The sequence below is a fragment of the Eutrigla gurnardus genome (assembly GCF_963514095.1).
Source record: "Eutrigla gurnardus genome assembly, chromosome: 15".
In the NCBI taxonomy this organism is placed as follows: Eukaryota; Metazoa; Chordata; class Actinopteri; order Perciformes; family Triglidae; genus Eutrigla; species Eutrigla gurnardus.
Window position 1 is genome coordinate 6,403,293 of NC_139938.1, and position 17,758 is coordinate 6,421,050.

The 17,758-nt window shown below is 43.2% G+C and overlaps 2 protein-coding genes across 4 annotated transcripts in view; both read right to left on the reverse strand.

Annotated features, from left to right (window-relative positions):
- akap10 (A kinase (PRKA) anchor protein 10) overlaps positions 1–12,842 on the reverse strand; it is a 15,068-nt gene extending 2,226 nt beyond the window's left edge. The window contains exons 1-14 of one of the 2 annotated variants that reach the window (XM_084029794.1): positions 12,618–12,842; positions 9,414–9,461; positions 8,744–8,929; positions 5,579–6,067; positions 5,291–5,389; positions 5,108–5,192; positions 4,808–4,931; positions 4,239–4,375; positions 2,290–2,434; positions 1,772–1,939; positions 1,458–1,567; positions 1,028–1,107; positions 539–591; positions 307–399 (exon numbers count right to left, since the gene is read on the reverse strand). In XM_084029794.1, the coding sequence (XP_083885920.1) occupies positions 307–399; positions 539–591; positions 1,028–1,107; positions 1,458–1,567; positions 1,772–1,939; positions 2,290–2,434; positions 4,239–4,375; positions 4,808–4,931; positions 5,108–5,192; positions 5,291–5,389; positions 5,579–6,067; positions 8,744–8,929; positions 9,414–9,461; positions 12,618–12,639 (1,839 nt within the window). In that variant the 5' untranslated portion in view covers positions 12,640–12,842. Of the gene's footprint in view, positions 1–306; positions 400–538; positions 592–1,027; positions 1,111–1,457; positions 1,568–1,771; positions 1,940–2,289; positions 2,435–4,238; positions 4,376–4,807; positions 4,932–5,107; positions 5,193–5,290; positions 5,390–5,578; positions 6,068–8,743; positions 8,930–9,413; positions 9,462–12,617 lie in introns of both variants that reach the window. The other variant, XM_084029793.1, reaches the window with a different exon arrangement.
- A 697-nt stretch (positions 12,843–13,539) lies between these two features.
- Positions 13,540–17,701, reverse strand: cUnh11orf54 (chromosome Un C11orf54 homolog). Of its 2 annotated transcripts, none has more exons than XM_084028993.1 (8): positions 17,543–17,701; positions 17,360–17,458; positions 16,131–16,204; positions 15,954–16,055; positions 15,105–15,281; positions 14,752–14,901; positions 14,553–14,669; positions 13,540–14,466 (listed from the first exon to the last, which is right to left on the reverse strand). In XM_084028993.1, the coding sequence occupies exons 1-8, from the start codon at positions 17,607–17,609 to the stop codon at positions 14,293–14,295; spliced, it is 960 nt and encodes a 319-aa protein (XP_083885119.1). In that variant the 5' UTR covers positions 17,610–17,701; the 3' UTR covers positions 13,540–14,292. The 2 variants fall into 2 exon arrangements, with proteins under 2 accessions (XP_083885119.1, XP_083885118.1); XM_084028992.1 differs by having other exon boundaries at positions 15,954–16,052; positions 16,128–16,204.
- Between the last annotated feature and the right edge of the window lie 57 nt (positions 17,702–17,758).

Sequence of the window (17,758 nt, forward strand, 5' to 3'; positions counted from 1 at the left end):
AATTACGGGGTGTTTTAAGGTTGTGTTTTTGCTGGAGGAGAAGGACAGGGTGCAGGCAGGTTTACACATAAGCAAATAGCTTATTGCATTTAGTCTCGCACCAGCAGACTGATCTCCACACTGGAGTGCTGGAGATCAGTAGGGAGTGACGCAAAAGACACATGGAAATCCGGACTGATCAACAAATTTGCAAAAATCACATTCCATGTGGCAATTTACCCTCCAGACTTCCTAAAATCCACCTGAATACAATTTGTAAAAACTGATTTGGGCTGGCGGTGTGACCAAAGCCTTGGAGAAGAGTACCTTGGTGGCCTTGCCAGGGCTGTCGTGATTTGACTGATGGACGACATCGTTGACAATCATCTTGGCGATCTGCCACGCCATCTCCTCCTGGGCCTTGGTGGCGAGAGTCACAGCACAAACAACAACCACAGACTTAATGACATGCTACGCCGTGGTGCCTCTGAATACATGCCGCTATGCGTCCCAGACCACCGAGTCACTCGTGAATACTTTAAACATCTTGTGGCCTCACCTCGTCTGAGTTGCCTTGGACCCATTTCTTCATGGCTTGAGAAAACATGGAACCTAAATGAGAGGAGGGAGAAGGCTGAGTGAGTGGGACTGCATCAGTAAGGGCAAGTAAAACAGCACATAAACTGCAGTATCGTAAACCAGAGCAAATCAATTGTGACAACTCCTGACATTTAAGTATTCAGTGCTTTATGAGACTGTGCTTCCTGTTTGGCCCAGTTACTCTGTGGCCAAAATGTCAGGGACTCCGGTCTAGACCAAGAGAAAGCACTCTTAGCAGTAATAAATAGTGATTTTGTATGTTGTTAGTTCTTCAGAGTAGTGGCTGGGTTTTCTTTGTTCCAAGAGGAACGTTATAAATATTTCAGAAGGCTGTGAATGGGAGCAGGTTTATATTAACGAGATAACGTGTGACAGGGTGAGGGCAAAGACTCAGAAGATAATGAGACAGAGAGAGTGGAACAGGTAGAGGTGTGAGTGCGTATCTTGCCTTTGGATTTCTTCACGTCCGGCTCTGGCTCTGCCTCCCTGATGAACTGGCCCATCTCGTTCACCTTCCCAAACGTCATCCTTCTGAGCGGACGGAGAAGAGGGATGAGCACAGATCTGACAGACAGCTTTGTCTTTCAGTTTCAATAACATCACGCTCCTGAATTATTTTTTTTTGGACGGGACTTTTCAAAGCACTTTAGGAGGGAATCAATAAAAACTAAATAAATTACAGGCGTTAGAGCCAAGCGGCAGCGTGGGCGATCAGAGGGATGGAAAAGGATTGAAACAGTCAAACAAAACAAGGGAATTTGACAGAAATGACAGATTAGATAAAAGAAAATATTAGAAAATTATAAATAAAGCCATGATTGAAAATACAGATGTAGGCGGCTTTACACCATACAATACATTGCATACACAACACTCACCCAGCGTACGGCCGCTGGTACAAGGACTCGGGGTCCAGGTTGGCCACGTCCACCGTGATCGCCTCGTCGAAGTTTTTCAAGATCTTGATCGCTGCCCTTTTGGCACTTTGCTGTAGTGGAAAGAGACCATGAACTGAATGTTTGGCATCACAGGGGAACATTGTTGTTGTTTTCTATGAAGACAGGAGCAACCACAACCTTTTGGCATTAACAAAAACATCGTCATCATTCATGTAAGGAGGCGGAGCGGGTCTAAATGTCAGCAGAGGAGCGTCCCCACAGGGCCTGGAGATGTGGGTCAAAGTCGGGCTCACCTGAGTCTGTGAGCTCTCGCTGGCATTTGAACTGGAGCGCTCGTTTTCCACGGGCCCGCCTTGACCTGCGCCACTGACATTCACAAACTCGTCCGCCCGCACCGAATTGATGAGGTCACTCAGGTATTTGTAGTAAAGGTTGCTAGACAGGAAGCCTGGCATGTAGACCTGAACAAATGCAACACAACGCCAACTGTTGGAGAATAATGAGCTCTGTGATATATTTTCTGGGCACAAGTTACTGACCTTTATGTGCCAACAACAGCGTTCGCCTCTCGTTTCATTAACATAAGGCAGGTGCATTTGTCAGTGTAATAATAGGACAATTCATCAGTGAATGACACCACAAAACCTTTTAAATGCAAGGAAACAAGTCAAGCAGATCATTTTAGAAGAGATCCAATTAAACGTTTTAAAGGGCAATGAAAATTAATTAAGGGTTTTATATTTTCTACATAGTAAAAGAAATGAAGCCTCATATTGAAGATGAGGAGTGTGTGTCTGTTTGAGAATCAAACCTTCTCCATAGTGGTCCAGGCCTGTTGGAGTGGCGTGGTGAAACAGTCTGGGAGAGGCCCCCCCTCTCTGCAGATATTCGACTCGATCTCCATCCGTACCGAGTCGCCAAAGCCCAGAGGGTTGGTAGCCTGGAGTGAGAAATATCTGGAGAAGAAATGGAGCAATGAACGACAGAGTTCAGCTGAGGGCGTCGAAATTAAGATTTGAATCAATACCTTATCAATAAACTCAAGAATTTCATTTAATTGCATATATTAATGAGGCTGGTCGCCCGTAGGCAAGACTATGTGCAAAGGAGAGGCATGTCAAAATTTGATAATACGATATATTATGCAAATATTAATGAACCAACCACTTGAAGAAAATAAGAATTAAAAAAAACAGAGCAGCCACACAGTGTCCTCAAACTATCCTATTACCTACCAAGGTTACATAGGGTGAGCTAACACAAAGCTCAGAGCAAACAGAACAAACAAACGCCTTAAAATAGCATTCCTCAACAGCTGCAGACAAATCCTCCAACAAAGGACGGCTGGACTGAAGTTGTCAACAAAAGAAACTGCATGTAGAAACCCTCGCTAGAACTTAAGGTTAACATATGATCGATATGGAAAATACTTGGGGGAAATGAGATAGAACATTCCTGAAAGACCCTTTCAATAGAGTTGCAAAAACATATGTAATATGTTGATTTACAATGTAGTTATTGCAATCACAATTTCCTCTGGGTCCACATGCACAGCATTTACTGCATCAAGTTTAGCAAAAACAGTTTTTAGCCCCCCCTCAACTTGACAGTGCAGTGGCACCAGCTGCCAAAGAAGCCCTAATGATGCACATCTGTCTGTATCGTCACAGATTAAGCAGTATTGTCGTCACAAAACACACAAAGCCTTTGTTGGTTACAGAACCATGAGTGAAGTACTTAATATGATATTGGATAAAATGGTGATATCTGCTGGATAGTTCGGCAATAGTGGCGGCAAATAAACGGCGAAATATTCACGGAGGTGAAAGGTATAAACACAGCAAGAAGCTGGAGATAAACTCAAAATGACTTCCAAATATTACATTTTGTAGGGATAATTATTTATGTAGCTATGTTTTTTTGATGAACAAATGAAAATGTGATGCACATTATAAAAGTTAAAAGTCCCGTTTCTGCTGCCGAAGCAAAGATGACAGAGAAGAAACGTCTTTCTGACTGGAATGTTGCATTTAGAATCATAGGAGCTAATTAGCAGAGTGTGGATTATATTTCTTAGAAAAGACAACAGAGAGTGTGAGCGTGTAAAAGCATCGATACAGTCAGGAATCCTGTCGGGAATAAAAAAATCTTTGTTCAACTAAAAAGGCAGCTGGAATCATCACTATCAATTAGTGTTGTTAACCATCCTCTGGTGTTAAATAAGAGCTTCCAAGAAACAGAGATTGGACCTGCAAAGACCTAGACAACAAAAAGACTAACTGATCGTTATTATTATCTGTCTCTTTAGTGTCAACTCTTTTGTCCATGTCGGGATGCGGTAGGAATGATGACAATTGGTTTTGTCCAGTGATCAGGTCAGTGGTATGTAACCTTGCTTAATTGGATTTGAGGGAAACATGTTTTCCTTATGACGTAAATGTGATTTGTACAATATAATGGCTATAGAATAATGTTAGATTATGAACCTCACTTTCATTATGCACATGTAGCGCGTCAACCACTATGGAACCAAAACAGGAAGAGGATAGCACCATTGTTTTCCTCGGTAGTTACTGGAAGCTATCTCCAGTTCCCAAAGACTATCAATCATTAATAGCTGCTAGGCTCTGAGGGAAACTGTCTTTGCAACAGCAGCGCCAACAGTATTACCACTTGGAAACGCCAGGAGGGGGAAACGTTGTCCGTTTGCAACACATGCAAAAAATATCAAAACATGTACAGTTATTTAAAAGGACCTACTTGTCGTAGAGGATCATGGCATCATTCTGAGCCTCCTGGCCGTCATACTGGCCCTTTTTAGCTGCTAGCTGGTTCTGGAAGTTGTCTGCTGCCAGCCAGAACTGCAGTACATTCATGGCCTCCTCCTTTTCCATGTACTGCAGGGAAGGACATGGAGAGCATAGAACCATTCAACTAGACGTCACTGTGGAGTTGAGATTTACTGTATGTCCTGCGTATATGCTGACATAGAAAATAAATATTTACTCCGACACTTTCTTTGTGTATACATTTCTGGTGTTGATTGCAACTTTTGCATGATAACAATCCCTTGGAGGGGTTTTGTGTTCAGTTATGTTAACTGTGTCCTCTGTTTACTGCCGATACGAATTCCCCAGAGGAAAGACCGTTAAACAAATTGACAGAAACTGTTTGAGGAAGTGGCATCTAGAGAGGAGAAGTGTAGAATGACAGAGATGTTTGTGTACGAAACCTACCAAACAAAATGTTTAATAGCACCGGTGTAAGTATGCGTTTGTCACGAGACACCACAAATACATCCCGTTTCTGGAACCACGGGGTCCACTCACCTCAGAGAAGTAGAAGAGAGCCGACTCACAAAACAAGATGTCAGCCAGGAACACAGAGCCACTCGTCAATACTTCGATCTGGTATTTACAGAAATGATGGCTCCGCAGGAATTCGCTAAAGTGCCTGGAAATGAGAGAGCAAAGGGTGAGATGAATGCAGGGCCCACTTTGGATGTCAAGGCGGTAAAATGAAAAGCACCGTAGTGGCACTTTAATCATAAAGTCAAACCGTGGCGACAGGGAGACGTCGCTGCGTGAGTATCAACTCCTCTAGGAAACAAATAAGACAGTCACACTCACTGTTGCTCCAAGACGGTGAAGACTACAAACTGCGCGACGTGGAAGCAGTTCGGGTCCACCATGCCGTCCTCTCCACATATCCTAGCTACATAGAGGAAAGACAGGAACGTTATTGAAGATTACTTACCTACATTTTTGAGACTGAAACTAGTAAAATCCCCATTGGCGAGGTGTGTATCGTACCAACTATGTCGTTTCTGATCTGCTCTGTGATGGGGATGGGCCTCGCAGCGTCTGGAGAGATGTACTTGGTGAAGATGGTAACTGCATCTTTTTCTATAACTGAAAACAAACAAACAGCTGATCATCCACTGACGTTAGAACATACATAGACATGATGTTTCTGTGTGAGAACAATGGAAGCACAAACATGCTTCATGCACATCATGGTTTATTTCGTTTCACTAGCCCACTGAGTATGTAAAGAGATAAACACAGACAAAGAGAAAGGGTCGTGTAAAGTTGACTTACTTTTCATGAGTTTGACGGAGAGGTCTCTCAGGGTGCTGTTTGACTGCACCTTGAGGGGGGTCCCTGTCCTGGAGTGTGCCTGCCTGCTGGGGGTTCCTGCTTGAGGGGTACCGGGTCTCAGGCCTGCTTCTGTGCTGGAGGCGTCCCACTGCTCTAAGTGTCCTGTCGAGCCCTCGCTGCTACTTTCCCGGGTGAGAGCACCGGGCGAGTGTTGGCTCAGCCCTGTGAGCGCTGAGCCGCCTGGAGAGGAAGGAACGGGCTCAGCCAAAGAGCTGTGTTTGACAGAGTTTAGGCTGTGAGCTCGGATCCGCGACCAGCTGGTCGAGCGGAAACTCTCGGCCTCCAGCCAGAACCGAACCAGGTGGTCGGCACCCTTGTGTTCCATGAAATGCATGTAGTGGGGTATCGCCACGCTGTCCCGGAGGACGTGCTCCACCGTCTTGGACAGCCGAGAGCGGTCGTCCTGGGGCTGATAGACACTGGAATGACCTGGAACATACAAATGTTAAGCAATCAATTTAGCAGAGCCAACTTATAGTAGCTATTCTCAACCGCTGAGGCCCCACTGATGGGCATCAGAGCACCCTCTAGTGGACCACAGAGGTACTGCCAAATGGGTTGATTCAATTTAAAATATACAAATTATTTGGCAATTTATAACTCTAGTTATTTATTTATTTATTTATTTGTTTTTTATCAAAATGTGCTCAAGAATTCCCATTAATTAAAAAAAATGTCAAATGGATTCTATTAATAACTAGTAACGTTAGAATATCACTTCACCCATCACAACACCTAGCTGTTCCTTCAGATGCAGTAACACAAAATTGATCTTTTTTTAAATAATTAAAAAAGTGAAGTGGGAGACAGCCTGAGCCAGTAAGAGCTCCAACGTTTGTGGTGAAGAAATGTGACCCTGAATACATTCGATTTGGATTCATACCGGCAGGCAGTGATGGACTCCTTTTTTATGTTATGCGTTTTTTTCTAATTTTTTGGGAAGGTGGTCCTCAGAAATTATCAGAAGATGGCCTTTAGTTTCAAAGGTTGAGAGCGCCTGACTTATTGGCTTTGTGCCAATAGTGTATTTATAGCAAGAGGAAACAATAGAGAAAAAAACAGCTTAAGTAAATAAACACAAATGACCTACTTACTTTCTATACCGATTCTATGTGAACACTGTATTAAACATGTGACGCTTTACAAGCCTGCACATAAACGCCATCACCCTTCCACAATTTAATATGATTTATATCAGTTTAAACGACTTGAGAAAGGTCTTAAGATTTGAAAGTTTTGCGGTTGGATAAGTGAGGATTCGTGTTCACACGGCTCCATAAAACCTGTAGGAGATGAAACTCCTGCATTCGCGTGACAATACGATGTACAGTGCCTTAAAGTGCACCAAAGTATTCCACTTCAAGACACACTTTCTATTATTTACAGGTTACACCTTTCATTATAAAAGGAAGAAAAAATGTTCAGTGTATTGACGGCAGTTGCACCACGAAGCGAAAGATAAAAAGTGGATTCCGCTCTCCTGCTTCGACTGAAAACTTGGTCCAGACTGAAGGCTGGAACGTGAGCCGAATTCAAACTCCTGGTTTTGAAGCCTTGTGAGTCTCCGTCTATCTAGAGATGGCCTTGGACTACGCAATTTCACAGATGATTTAACCCAGACAAACTTTTCAGAATCACACGTCACGGCATCTGTGCGTCCTGTCCATCCTGTCAGTCATGCGAGTATGAAGCGGTCAGCAATAACTAGCGCAACCATGGCAACCCTTGACGGACCCCAAACTGCCTCGGGCGTGCCATATCATTTGACTTTACGATGTCTCAAATAGAGGCTGTCTGTTTGAATTACATCGGCGATCCCCAACAGCAACACACAAGTCCCAGAAAACAAATCAAACACAGGAGCGTGCTCATCGAACACAAACCCACACACTTGCAGGATTATGAATCAGAGCACATCGGCTGTAGTTAAGACTGTAGCGTGGGCCGAGACTTCTTGTTTGCTCTTTGAAGCGGTGCTACAACAGGCGTCACCCAGTGTGAGGCGCTCATCAACCGGCCTCTTGGGATTCTCTAAGATCGCACACTCAAGTCTCCTTGATACTGACAGCTAAATATCACAGCAGCCACCTGCATCAGATCATCAACACGAGCCTCATTTGCATATCTTTTGAGAGTCAGGCAACGCCTGTTATATAATCTGTTCCATACTCGTTCAACCGCGACCAAAAGAGAGCCGATTAATCACATGATTAGTTAAACACAACAGTTCTGACTGCCAGTCAACTCTTACAGGCCACTGATTTGTAAAGATGCATTTTGCCTCCCACCAGCTCCACTGTGGCTCTCAGTCTCAGCTCTCAGTTGAACTGCCACAACCCGGAAATCACCGGAATGTTTCATTCAGAGTTTCGTCGTCGGGGCTGCGGCACAGGTTCCTCCACCTCCGTCTGACTCAGACCAGCAATCCTCTGGGCAACTTGCTCGTGCAGTTCCCGTCAATGCAGCATGTCGGTCAATATTCACCACCTTATCATGAAATCTAGCGTACATAATGCAGGATCAAATTGCAGATCACCTCTAAGGTAGGAGCTGTTTCTTCTGTAACCCAGACGTAAGACATGAAGTGACTCACGCAGGATTAATGAGGGTGTTTTCCACTTGCACAAGAACGTGTGCTGCTGTTTAAGCCCTTTTAGTGATGCAAGAGTTGCACTCAGGCATGTGTAGCTGCAGAACATTACTATGAGACACCCAATTACCCCCATAAGGTCAAACAGCAGATTATGAAGCACATTCTTTTACTTTTTCCATACGATTGTGTGTTTGTGTTTTACTTATTGTGTGTGTCTCTGTATGTTGTGCTTTTATGATTTTGCAGACCTCTGACACACTGGACCAAAACGATTCATTGAGAAATAAATCAGCAGATGAATCAATAATGAAAATAACTGCAAGTTGCAGCTCTGCTGTGTATTGTTTGTATTTACAGACCAACATAAGAGAATAATGTCTGTAATGAATGGAACCATTGAGGAATAACAGGCCTATATTTGTAACTCTTTAGTGATGTTTCAGAACATCGAAAATATATGGTCAAATGCCTTTTTATGTCTAAAATGAAAATACAAAAACACGAATGCGCACCGAGATCTCCAAAGTGTGCAGCCTCCATGTGGCTCGGCTGTTTCTTAAGGATGGCGGTGCGGCCGCGGGCAAAGGAGTCCATGTTGGCAGAGATGGCGTTGATGGCCACATTGCTGGGTCCGGCAGCTTCCTGGATGGCATTGTGGTTCCTCAGTCCTAGCGATGGAGAGTGAGGGCTGGGTGGAGCTGTGAGTGGAGAATGAAAATAGGCATTAAGGCTAAAAACAAGAGTACAAAGAAATCAAAGATCTGAGTGGCCTGAATGTATGACATCATCAGTGTGACTTGTATGAAAAGGTCTTTTTAGCGAAGGTTTCCCAAAGAGCTCCCAGTTAGTGTAGAGAGGCCTCAGGCTGTGATGAGAGACGCTTGAGAAGACAGACCGCTCAGTGTTTGTTTGACTGTGAGCTGTGTGCGTCTCATTTAAGAGCTTGGGGTCAAAATGTAGGTCCTTGTGACAGTACGGCCGGCAACGATTAAACACTGTGAACCAAATCTTTGTTCTTAGAGAACACACACGCGCAAAAAAAATCCCAGTGTCAACAAATGCATCACGAAAACCCCGGCATTCAATATTGAAACACCTTTGTTTGTCGTGTTTGTGTGATTTTAAATGACACCATAAAAACAGTGTGTGACACTTCCATAACCTCGGTGATGAGGAACTCACCTCTATCGACTTTAGCTTCTGGCGCTCTCTCGGGTTCTTTGCTTTTGGCTGCGGGGAGAAAGACGAGAGCTGGGTTGGTAACTGGAGAAACATGCAGCGTTATGATTCACAATACAGCGGGAGCACACAATTCATACGCGATGAGGTTCATTGATGTGTGAGGTAACAGGATGGCGTGATGTCACCGCAAAGAATGAAACTCACTATCTAGTTACATAATGACACAATGAGGAATTGATACACCAGAGAGGCAAACAAATAATGTCCTGCAGAGCTGCTTCCTCGCTGCTGCAGACGGATGAGGAGATAAAAAGGGGAAGCTGTGTTCTGATATGTGAAAGCCCTCTCAGTCCTGCTCATTATATAGTAAGCAGGACTGAGAGGCCTTTCATACTGTATGTCAGGATTTATGACCTTGGTCTAGTGGCTCAGGTGGCTCCCGAAAAAGAGTGGAGTGAAGTCGACTGACAGCTTACAAGCTTATAAGAGTTACTGATTGTCTTCAAAAAAAAATACGTACCATCATAAATAAAAGACTGCACTCTAATGCAAAACTATTAAATACTGCAAATATCTGATGCCACTCCAAAGCTCTGTGGCCAACTGACAAATCAAAAATAAAATATGTAGCCATCAGTGGAATAAGTGCACAGCGGCAGACATGGTGGCAACCACTCATCAGAGTGACTCACCATTCATATCTTCAGATTAGGCTTGAAAGGGCGGACAGGATGCTTACCAATTACAAACACTGACATTACGAAATGGACCAACAGGCACGGAGGGGGGATATGCTCCCGCAGCGAGACCATTTGGACGGGAGCGGTTTGTGAAAATGTGCGTCAGCCAGCCAAGAGTCAGAGTCAGCTGGCACCGATGGGCCGTCTGTCACAGCAAACAGTCGTGACTTTTCAAAAGTCGGCACTCCCGCAAACAATACCAGATGTCTTTGCTCTAGATAAATATTCAGATCGGAGGCTGCAATGGATGATTTTGGTCAAAGTCGAGCTGAAACGGCATTTCAAGGGTGTCTATGTTTTGTATCGTGGCGTTTTTGCAAGTGAAACAGGATCAGCAGGTGGGACATACGGTTGAGAGGAATTTGATTTGATTGCTCAAAAGATTAGCTTATGACCTTTCTAACTTGCAAATTTGTTAATGGATGGATGTCATGTTATTATATAAGCATGTGTCATATGTTGTTTTCCAGGAAGAAAATAAATTTGGACCTGGATATAAAAATACAAAGAAATAGATTATTTGGGGAATATTGTAAAATAAGTGCACACTATGAGCGGTGAAGGTGATCTTTTGCTAACTATTGAGATTTGCTGCAGTGGATTAGTGCACTTCGACTCGTGACAAGTATACTTGCATTGAAAACGTTACAAGGACAGATGGGAAAAAATGTTTTTCAATGACGCCTGGATGAATAAAGTTCAACAAGCTAAAGATACTAAGATTGTGAACACTGTATTATCACCTTTACTCGTGGCAAATACATTTGAATAATGTATCGTCCCACATGTTTAATTATCATTTAACATTAGTACGCATTTCTTTGCAAAACTTGAATTTCAGTAAAAACTCTGCTACACATTTCAACCATGCTTATGGGGAGGACGACACTTCCTTCCTGTGAGTACCGAGTGTCACCCTGCTTCACTCGCTCTAATATTTCCTCATTTCAGGGAGCTGCTGCGTCAGCTGCTTTGGCTGCTGAAGCCTACAAGGGGGAAAAACACTAATCTCACTCGGGAAGATGAAAAACCCTGGTCTCGTGTAGACAGTGAAGTTACCATGTTCATTTCACGAATAAACGCAAGCCTTCAGTTCAAATCTGTTTCACAATCTCCGCCTCACCATTCTGTTCTATCACATTTGTGTGTTTTCTATCAAAGCAATGGAAATCGAATAGAGGCAAAAAACAACTGGAAGAAACAACCATCATGGCAGAACTAACTTCTTCTCAAAACATTATTAATTAGTGGCATCTGATGGGGGGGGGGAAATACATAAGGAACTCTGGGTCTGCCGCCTTCAAAATGCCTGTTACCACTGCACACGCTGCAATTGGGAGCTTTTGACGGGACCCCAATACATTGGTGTTTTTTTTAAAAAGTACTAATTATCATAAGGAACTAGTCATGTGTGAGATATGACAAAGAGGATACCTCTGGGGTCTGCAGGGATGAGGGTTAATAATGTGGTCAATGCTGCTATAATGTAGGGTTTGGATGAAACTGCTGAAGAGACGTGTTCATTAAACCTTATGTGAGGGCTGTAGATTGTGGTGCTGTTAAACTGTTATGTATTTCACTAACTTATATATGCTACCACAACTTATATAAAAGGTATGAACAAAATATAAGATGAACCTGTCAGTATAACGCAAATTCAAAATGTGGCTGAATCAATGTCTGTAAAAGACCATTCTGATTGAGTTATTACAACGCTGGGATATTAGACTATTAGCTTTAGCAAATAACACAGCACAATATAACCTAAATATGTTTGCACCAGCAGCCAACTTGAGTCGTAACAGCTGAGTGCAGACATTAAAGGTATGAAGCTGGTTAACACGTCTCTTCAGGGTGGAGATGCCTGGTGGTGATGGGGTTTAACCAACGCTGCAGGTCCAATTCAATCAGTTCCCTCTACTCGTCTAACGTTAGCTACATCCCTTTCTTCTGTGGTCACGCGTGTTTCAATGCGGACATAACCACACACATGTGTCTTTATGATAACTGTTGTTCAGATACAACAGGTTACTACTTCTTCTTGCTGTTGCCGGTGTGTGACAGAGCCCTGGTGAAGCTAGCTAGCTGCCACGGATCCACAACAAGCGATGGCTAACACAGACATAGCGCCCGTTGGGAGTTTGTTTTTTAACATTAAGACGCACTATTGAATGCACACATCATCTCGGTGATGCGTCTTATTGCTGTAACGCACTGCTGGCAGCTGTGTGGGGGTTTGTTTCGAGCCTGGCTGACGCTGGGCGGATGGAGGCCACCGCTAAGCTAACCGTGTCACCGCAGTGAGCGGCGGCGGTTAAACGCGTGTCCAGCGGCACCGCGGCGTCCTCGGATAATTAGTCTACAGCCGCAGACTTGCCCACTTTAATTACATCGTATAGACCGCTGTCTCCTCAGCCGGACTCCCTTCGCTGGCTCGCCAGCGTTGACGTTGCAGCTTCCTTACCTTTCCTCTTGAAAAACGACATGACGGGTTTCACACTCTGGACGCTTCCTCAGCTCACTGACACCGTCCCGTGGATCCGCGGGTCCCTTCATTCAAATGCATCTGTTCCGTACACTCCTGAGATGGAAACGGGTTATCAACGCAGCCCCGGCGAGTGCTGTCAGATTACAAATATCTCCAAATCCAAACCCAGCACAGCGGCCATATTGTCAATAAACGTCTTACTTCCGGGCTGGTGCGGCAGCAGCATTGTGGGAAATTATGCGTTACCTGTTCTGGTCGGAAGAGGGCGATGTTTCGACGTTAACGAATTACAGTGCGACGATGACATGATTTTCTGATGTAATGTGGTGTCTCTCATCAATTCATTCATTCAAAAATGTGTTTATTTCATTGATGTTATCAGCATGTTGACAACATAATATATTATTAAATCTAAATAGACAAAGTAACCATTTATTATGACACATGTACTTAATGAAACCAAACAGTCCATTAATGATCAAAGTGTGCTGTTTTTTTAATGTTTTCATGTAAATACATCCTCTTTGCCTCTGTTGATGTCAACGACTGTTTACAAAGTTGAAGAAAAAAGAATACTTCAACCATATTGTAGTAATAATACATTTTCCATAAGTATAACCAGTGTTTTGCTCAAGTTTACATCTTGGGACATTTTTCAATATGATGCAAAGGTCAGGAGATTTTTCATCTTAACAATGACAAAATATAAAATTATGGCTGCGAGCACAGCTTTTCACTATGAATAAGAATTGGGGCAGCAGAAGAATAAACTTTATATACATTTTGGGCAGAATTGTGCTAAAGGGGAACAAAACACTGTGTTGTAATGGGGTATATAATGCTTTCTCAACAAGCGTGAGCTGGAAGTCAGATTCATAAACCAAAACGCGTAGGTCTGTAAATGAGCCTTTATTACACACATAGATGTGGTGATTTTTCTCTGGGGAAAACTCAATTTGTGGCTTCACATAAAAATGTGAAACACAGAAGTGGAGTAGCTTGAAACCCAGGATGAGGATTACATTTACACGGTCATACAAACATAACCTACTTTTTTCCCCCTCTTGCTGGCTTTCTCAGTCGCAGCACAGGTGTTTTCACTTCTGGCTGATTAGAGCTCTGCTCTCACACCTCAACAAATGCAGCAGTGTGAGAGACGAGGGAGACATCAACCAACCGATGTCCTAAAAAGAAGCCCAATGAAGCGAATACGTAAAAAAAACCTGTTTGAAAAATGATTGTCCTAGTTTCCTCTCCATGCCAACAGACACAGACATCACTGCTACTGTCTGCTCTCGTTTGTCTTGCACAATATATATATATATTTTTATCATGATGAAGTTGGCAAGCAACAATGTAGTTCAAGATCCCAAATGTAATCCATTCTGAGGTACAGAGTGTTTCATGCTGCTACTTCATTCAGTGAACAAGCAGCCAAGATTATCCAAACTCAACATTGCTTTTATTACATAAAATGATGCGTTTTGCCTAAAAGAAATCTATAACAATTTTTTAGAGATGTGATTTAAGAGCAGAAGCCGTGCAGATTTAGAACACACAGAACCTAATATAGGCTAAATCACACACTGCTTGATTAGTTCAGATCATCGAGCGATGCCGTGCTGCAAACGTGGTTTTGTTCATTCATCGTTCACCCCCGTCCGACTCCGTGGGTCTCCTGGGGCCTGTCGATGCGGTAGACAAACTCGGCAGGCATGAAGTAGCCCAGGTACTCCACGCTGTCGGGTGTGGTGTCTATGTAGTAGTGACCCCCTTCTCCGTGGTGGCTGAAGCAGTGTGTGTGCTCTATGCGAAGGTCCAAACCCTGGATAAAAGCAATTACATGAACACAATCCATTACAAATAGCCTACTTTACAAACCCTCACTGAGATGAATGATAAATGACTTACGGGGTCTCTGGATACCAGCACTGACTGGCAGATGAGCGGGGCGCTGACCTCAAAGTGCTTGAGCCAGTTGTTGACGTCATCCTCGGTGTCGAGGGGGCAGACCGAGAACTCTCTGGGCTGTGGACCAGCGCACGTAAGGAAATAAATCAATGCAGGTAACCGTCAGTAACTGGCGTTCTGTGTCGTCTCCAATATTTACCATGATGTGGATTTTAGCCTTCCCTTTCTGGATGACGAAGGTGCCCCCCAGAGCCAGGCTTTTATCAGGGTAGTGACCTTCCAGAGCGTTCCTCAAGGCCGTCACAAGACTGTGGCTTCCTGTTCTCTTCTTAGCCCGCACCTCGATGACCTGACAGGTGAAGAGGACACGACAGCTCAGCTGGTGTTTCCTTTTGTTAACGTTCATCCTTTTTAAGGTTGAATCCCACATGCTAACTTGCACATACTATTACGTTTATATATATATTTACATATATATTACATATTACGTTCATACATAACCAGAGGTGTTCATTATTTGCCAAAAGCAAACACGTAGATGTTGTTTGTTACCTTTCCAGCCTTGCCTTCACAAGCGTACAGATTGCCCATCAGTCCAAAGTGGCAGTCAGGGAATTTGCTGCTGTATTTTTCTTGCAGACACTGGCCATCTTCTGGATTGATGGAGGAGAAGTAGCTGCTGTTGACCGCAGGCCGTCCCTCCGCTTCGGTCAGAATCAGAGGCATCAGCTGTGGACCAGAACATTTAGTCCATCAGCTGCCGTGTCACGAAAAAAAAAACACACTCCAACGTTCCCCAAGTGTTTTGTTTCACATTCTATTTCCCCATCGTCTAACAACTTGTCTCTCGCCAGATGTGCAACTATTGTTCTGACCTAAATAATCGTGATTTACTTTTATCCCCATAATCATCAAAATATGCTTAAAACCTTCTTGAAATGGCTAAACTTAAAAATACTGGAATCACTTTATAATGTTTGTATCAAATAACCATACATTAGATTTGTGGTCTTCCTGCAAAAAAAGGATAAATACATTTTTCAAAATGTATTATTGTATCCTGTATTTATTTATTTTTTTAAATCAGGCTCTATTGTTTTCTTCTCTACCATAATAACAGCTAACAACTTTTTCCAAGTCACTAGATATTTACGTTTCCACGATCAACTTACTGTGAGTTGTTGTTTATCCACAATAAAATCTCATATATCATCAGTTTTTCTTCTTTTTTGGCCACTGCTATCACAAATCATTGTTTTCATGCTATACAAGGTGACTGGAGTTGCACTTCAGAAAGCAAGACCCTAAGTGAAGCTGTTTTAGTCAGTTTTTATGTAAGTGGTCAGTTTTTATGTAAGTGGTCAGTTTTTATGTAAGTGGAGAATACATAAACTAACTAGCCTCTGCGTTCATTCCCACAATCCTGCTGGGAGCAGCTGCAGCTCCGAGCACGAAGGCTCCGGGCAGCTCCAGCTCCTTCGATATGGTGTTCATGTTGTACTCCTGGGAGGAGACACAACGACAGAATATTAATCCCATCGATCATAAAACGGCGCAATATTTTGGGATAAAAACTACCTTGTGCTTCTGAGGCAAGGGGACCAGGTAGGGCACACCACCAACATCAGTGATGCGAGGCTTCCCACACAGGCCTGCAGTCAGAGGACAGAAGGGACATCAAGAGACAAACAACGCGATTCAGGGAGGCCTCCACTGATCCACATGTGTTCAATCAGTATTTCATTAAGCTGCTGGACTTGACAACTGATTGGTCTGTCTGACTCCAGATCAGTATATCAATACCTCTGCTCTCATGCTTGCTGGTGACCCCTCCTGGTGTCTTATTATCTATCTATAAAGTGTCTGTTCCTCTCGTATCTCCAGAACCGGTCCTCCGATCCACTTCACACTTGGTGGGTGCTTTTTTTAATTTGGTGCAATTTGGACACAAATTCCATAAAATACTAATAAACTTTGAGTAAGTAAGTGAACAGCGCTCTCGAGCAGCGGGGGTGGAGAAACATTTTCAGATCCAAACATCATAATAAATCTACAGCTGTGCGGGGCCCTCCACGGAGGGAGCCTACCTTGATAAATGGTAAAGTACAGTGTGTTTTCTCCCGTGAAGCAGACTGTAGGCCTTTTTCACCTGTGTTCCTGACAGTGACTAACCGTGGCAGGCGTATTCCTCAAAGGAAGCACAGTGTTGAGTGTGGAGTCGTACGTATGAGCGGTTCTCTAGAAAGCTGCAGGCAGTAGCACCACAGGCCGAACCTTTCTCAACAGACAGGTTATAAAAGGACAACGACCTGGTGGTACTTCAGGTGACACATGAGTATCAAAGTTCAGTTGTGTCCCGTTCAACTTACTGGGGAGAGGCTGTAAAGAGCCGTTATTCACTGGTTATGACACTTTTGTAAATAATGCACAGTCTAGGAGGAGACCCCTGTGAGATCAGAAAGGTTAATGACGTGGTTCGATTTGAGTGACACCTGAATTCAAGCTATTTTGTCCTCAAATATGGCACTGGTTTGTTGGACTACTACTCTAAAAAATGTCGTAACCATTTTTTATACAAGTATATATACAATCCATCATATATATATATTATATATATATATATATATATATATATATATATATATATATATATATATATATATATATATTTATGGTACATTAAATAAATAAGGTACAAATAAGGTAGGAGAATGCATGAGAGATTTGATTTCCACACATCTACTGAGATTCTATGGAGATTGCTGCACACTGTAAGAATACAGTGTACTTGTACTCGATGGTCTTACCTTTGACAGGAAACTGGAAAGGCTCTTTGGTGAGATCTGGACACTCCACAACACTCACGTGAACTTCTGCAAAGTTGGCTTCCAGTCCTGCTTGTAGCACTGCAACCAGCAACAAGTCGTTATTACCCACCTCTCTCTCTCTGTTTCATAAGCATTAGGCTGTATCAAAGCTGAAGTCTTTACCACCACGGAGTTCCTCTAAATCTGGCGCGTGCAGCTGAACCTTTTGAGTTTTGCTGATATCCGCCATGGCTGTACTTGAAGGTGAACAACTGTACAACAGACTGTTATATGTCAGCGGTGCAGGAATGCTAAAGTGAGTGGGAGCAACCAAAGAGTGAATACTAACAAAAGAGGTTCATCTCACTTACTTTGCTTTCTCGTTTATGCAGCTAGTTT

What these genes read in the sequence shown, in the direction of transcription:
- cUnh11orf54 (XM_084028993.1), bottom strand. Translation starts at nt 17,609, where the DNA reads ATGGCGGATATCAGCAAAACTCAAAAGGTTCAGCTGCACGCGCCAGAT. An exon ending in TTTAGAGGAACTCCGTGGTG is followed by an intron (nt 17,459 to 17,542) that starts GTAAAGACTTCA and finishes TGCTGGTTGCAG; the next exon opens with TGCTACAAGCAGGACTGGAA. An exon ending in GTGAAGGCAAGGCTGGAAAG is followed by an intron (nt 14,902 to 15,104) that starts GTAACAAACAAC and finishes TTCACCTGTCAG; the next exon opens with GTCATCGAGGTGCGGGCTAA.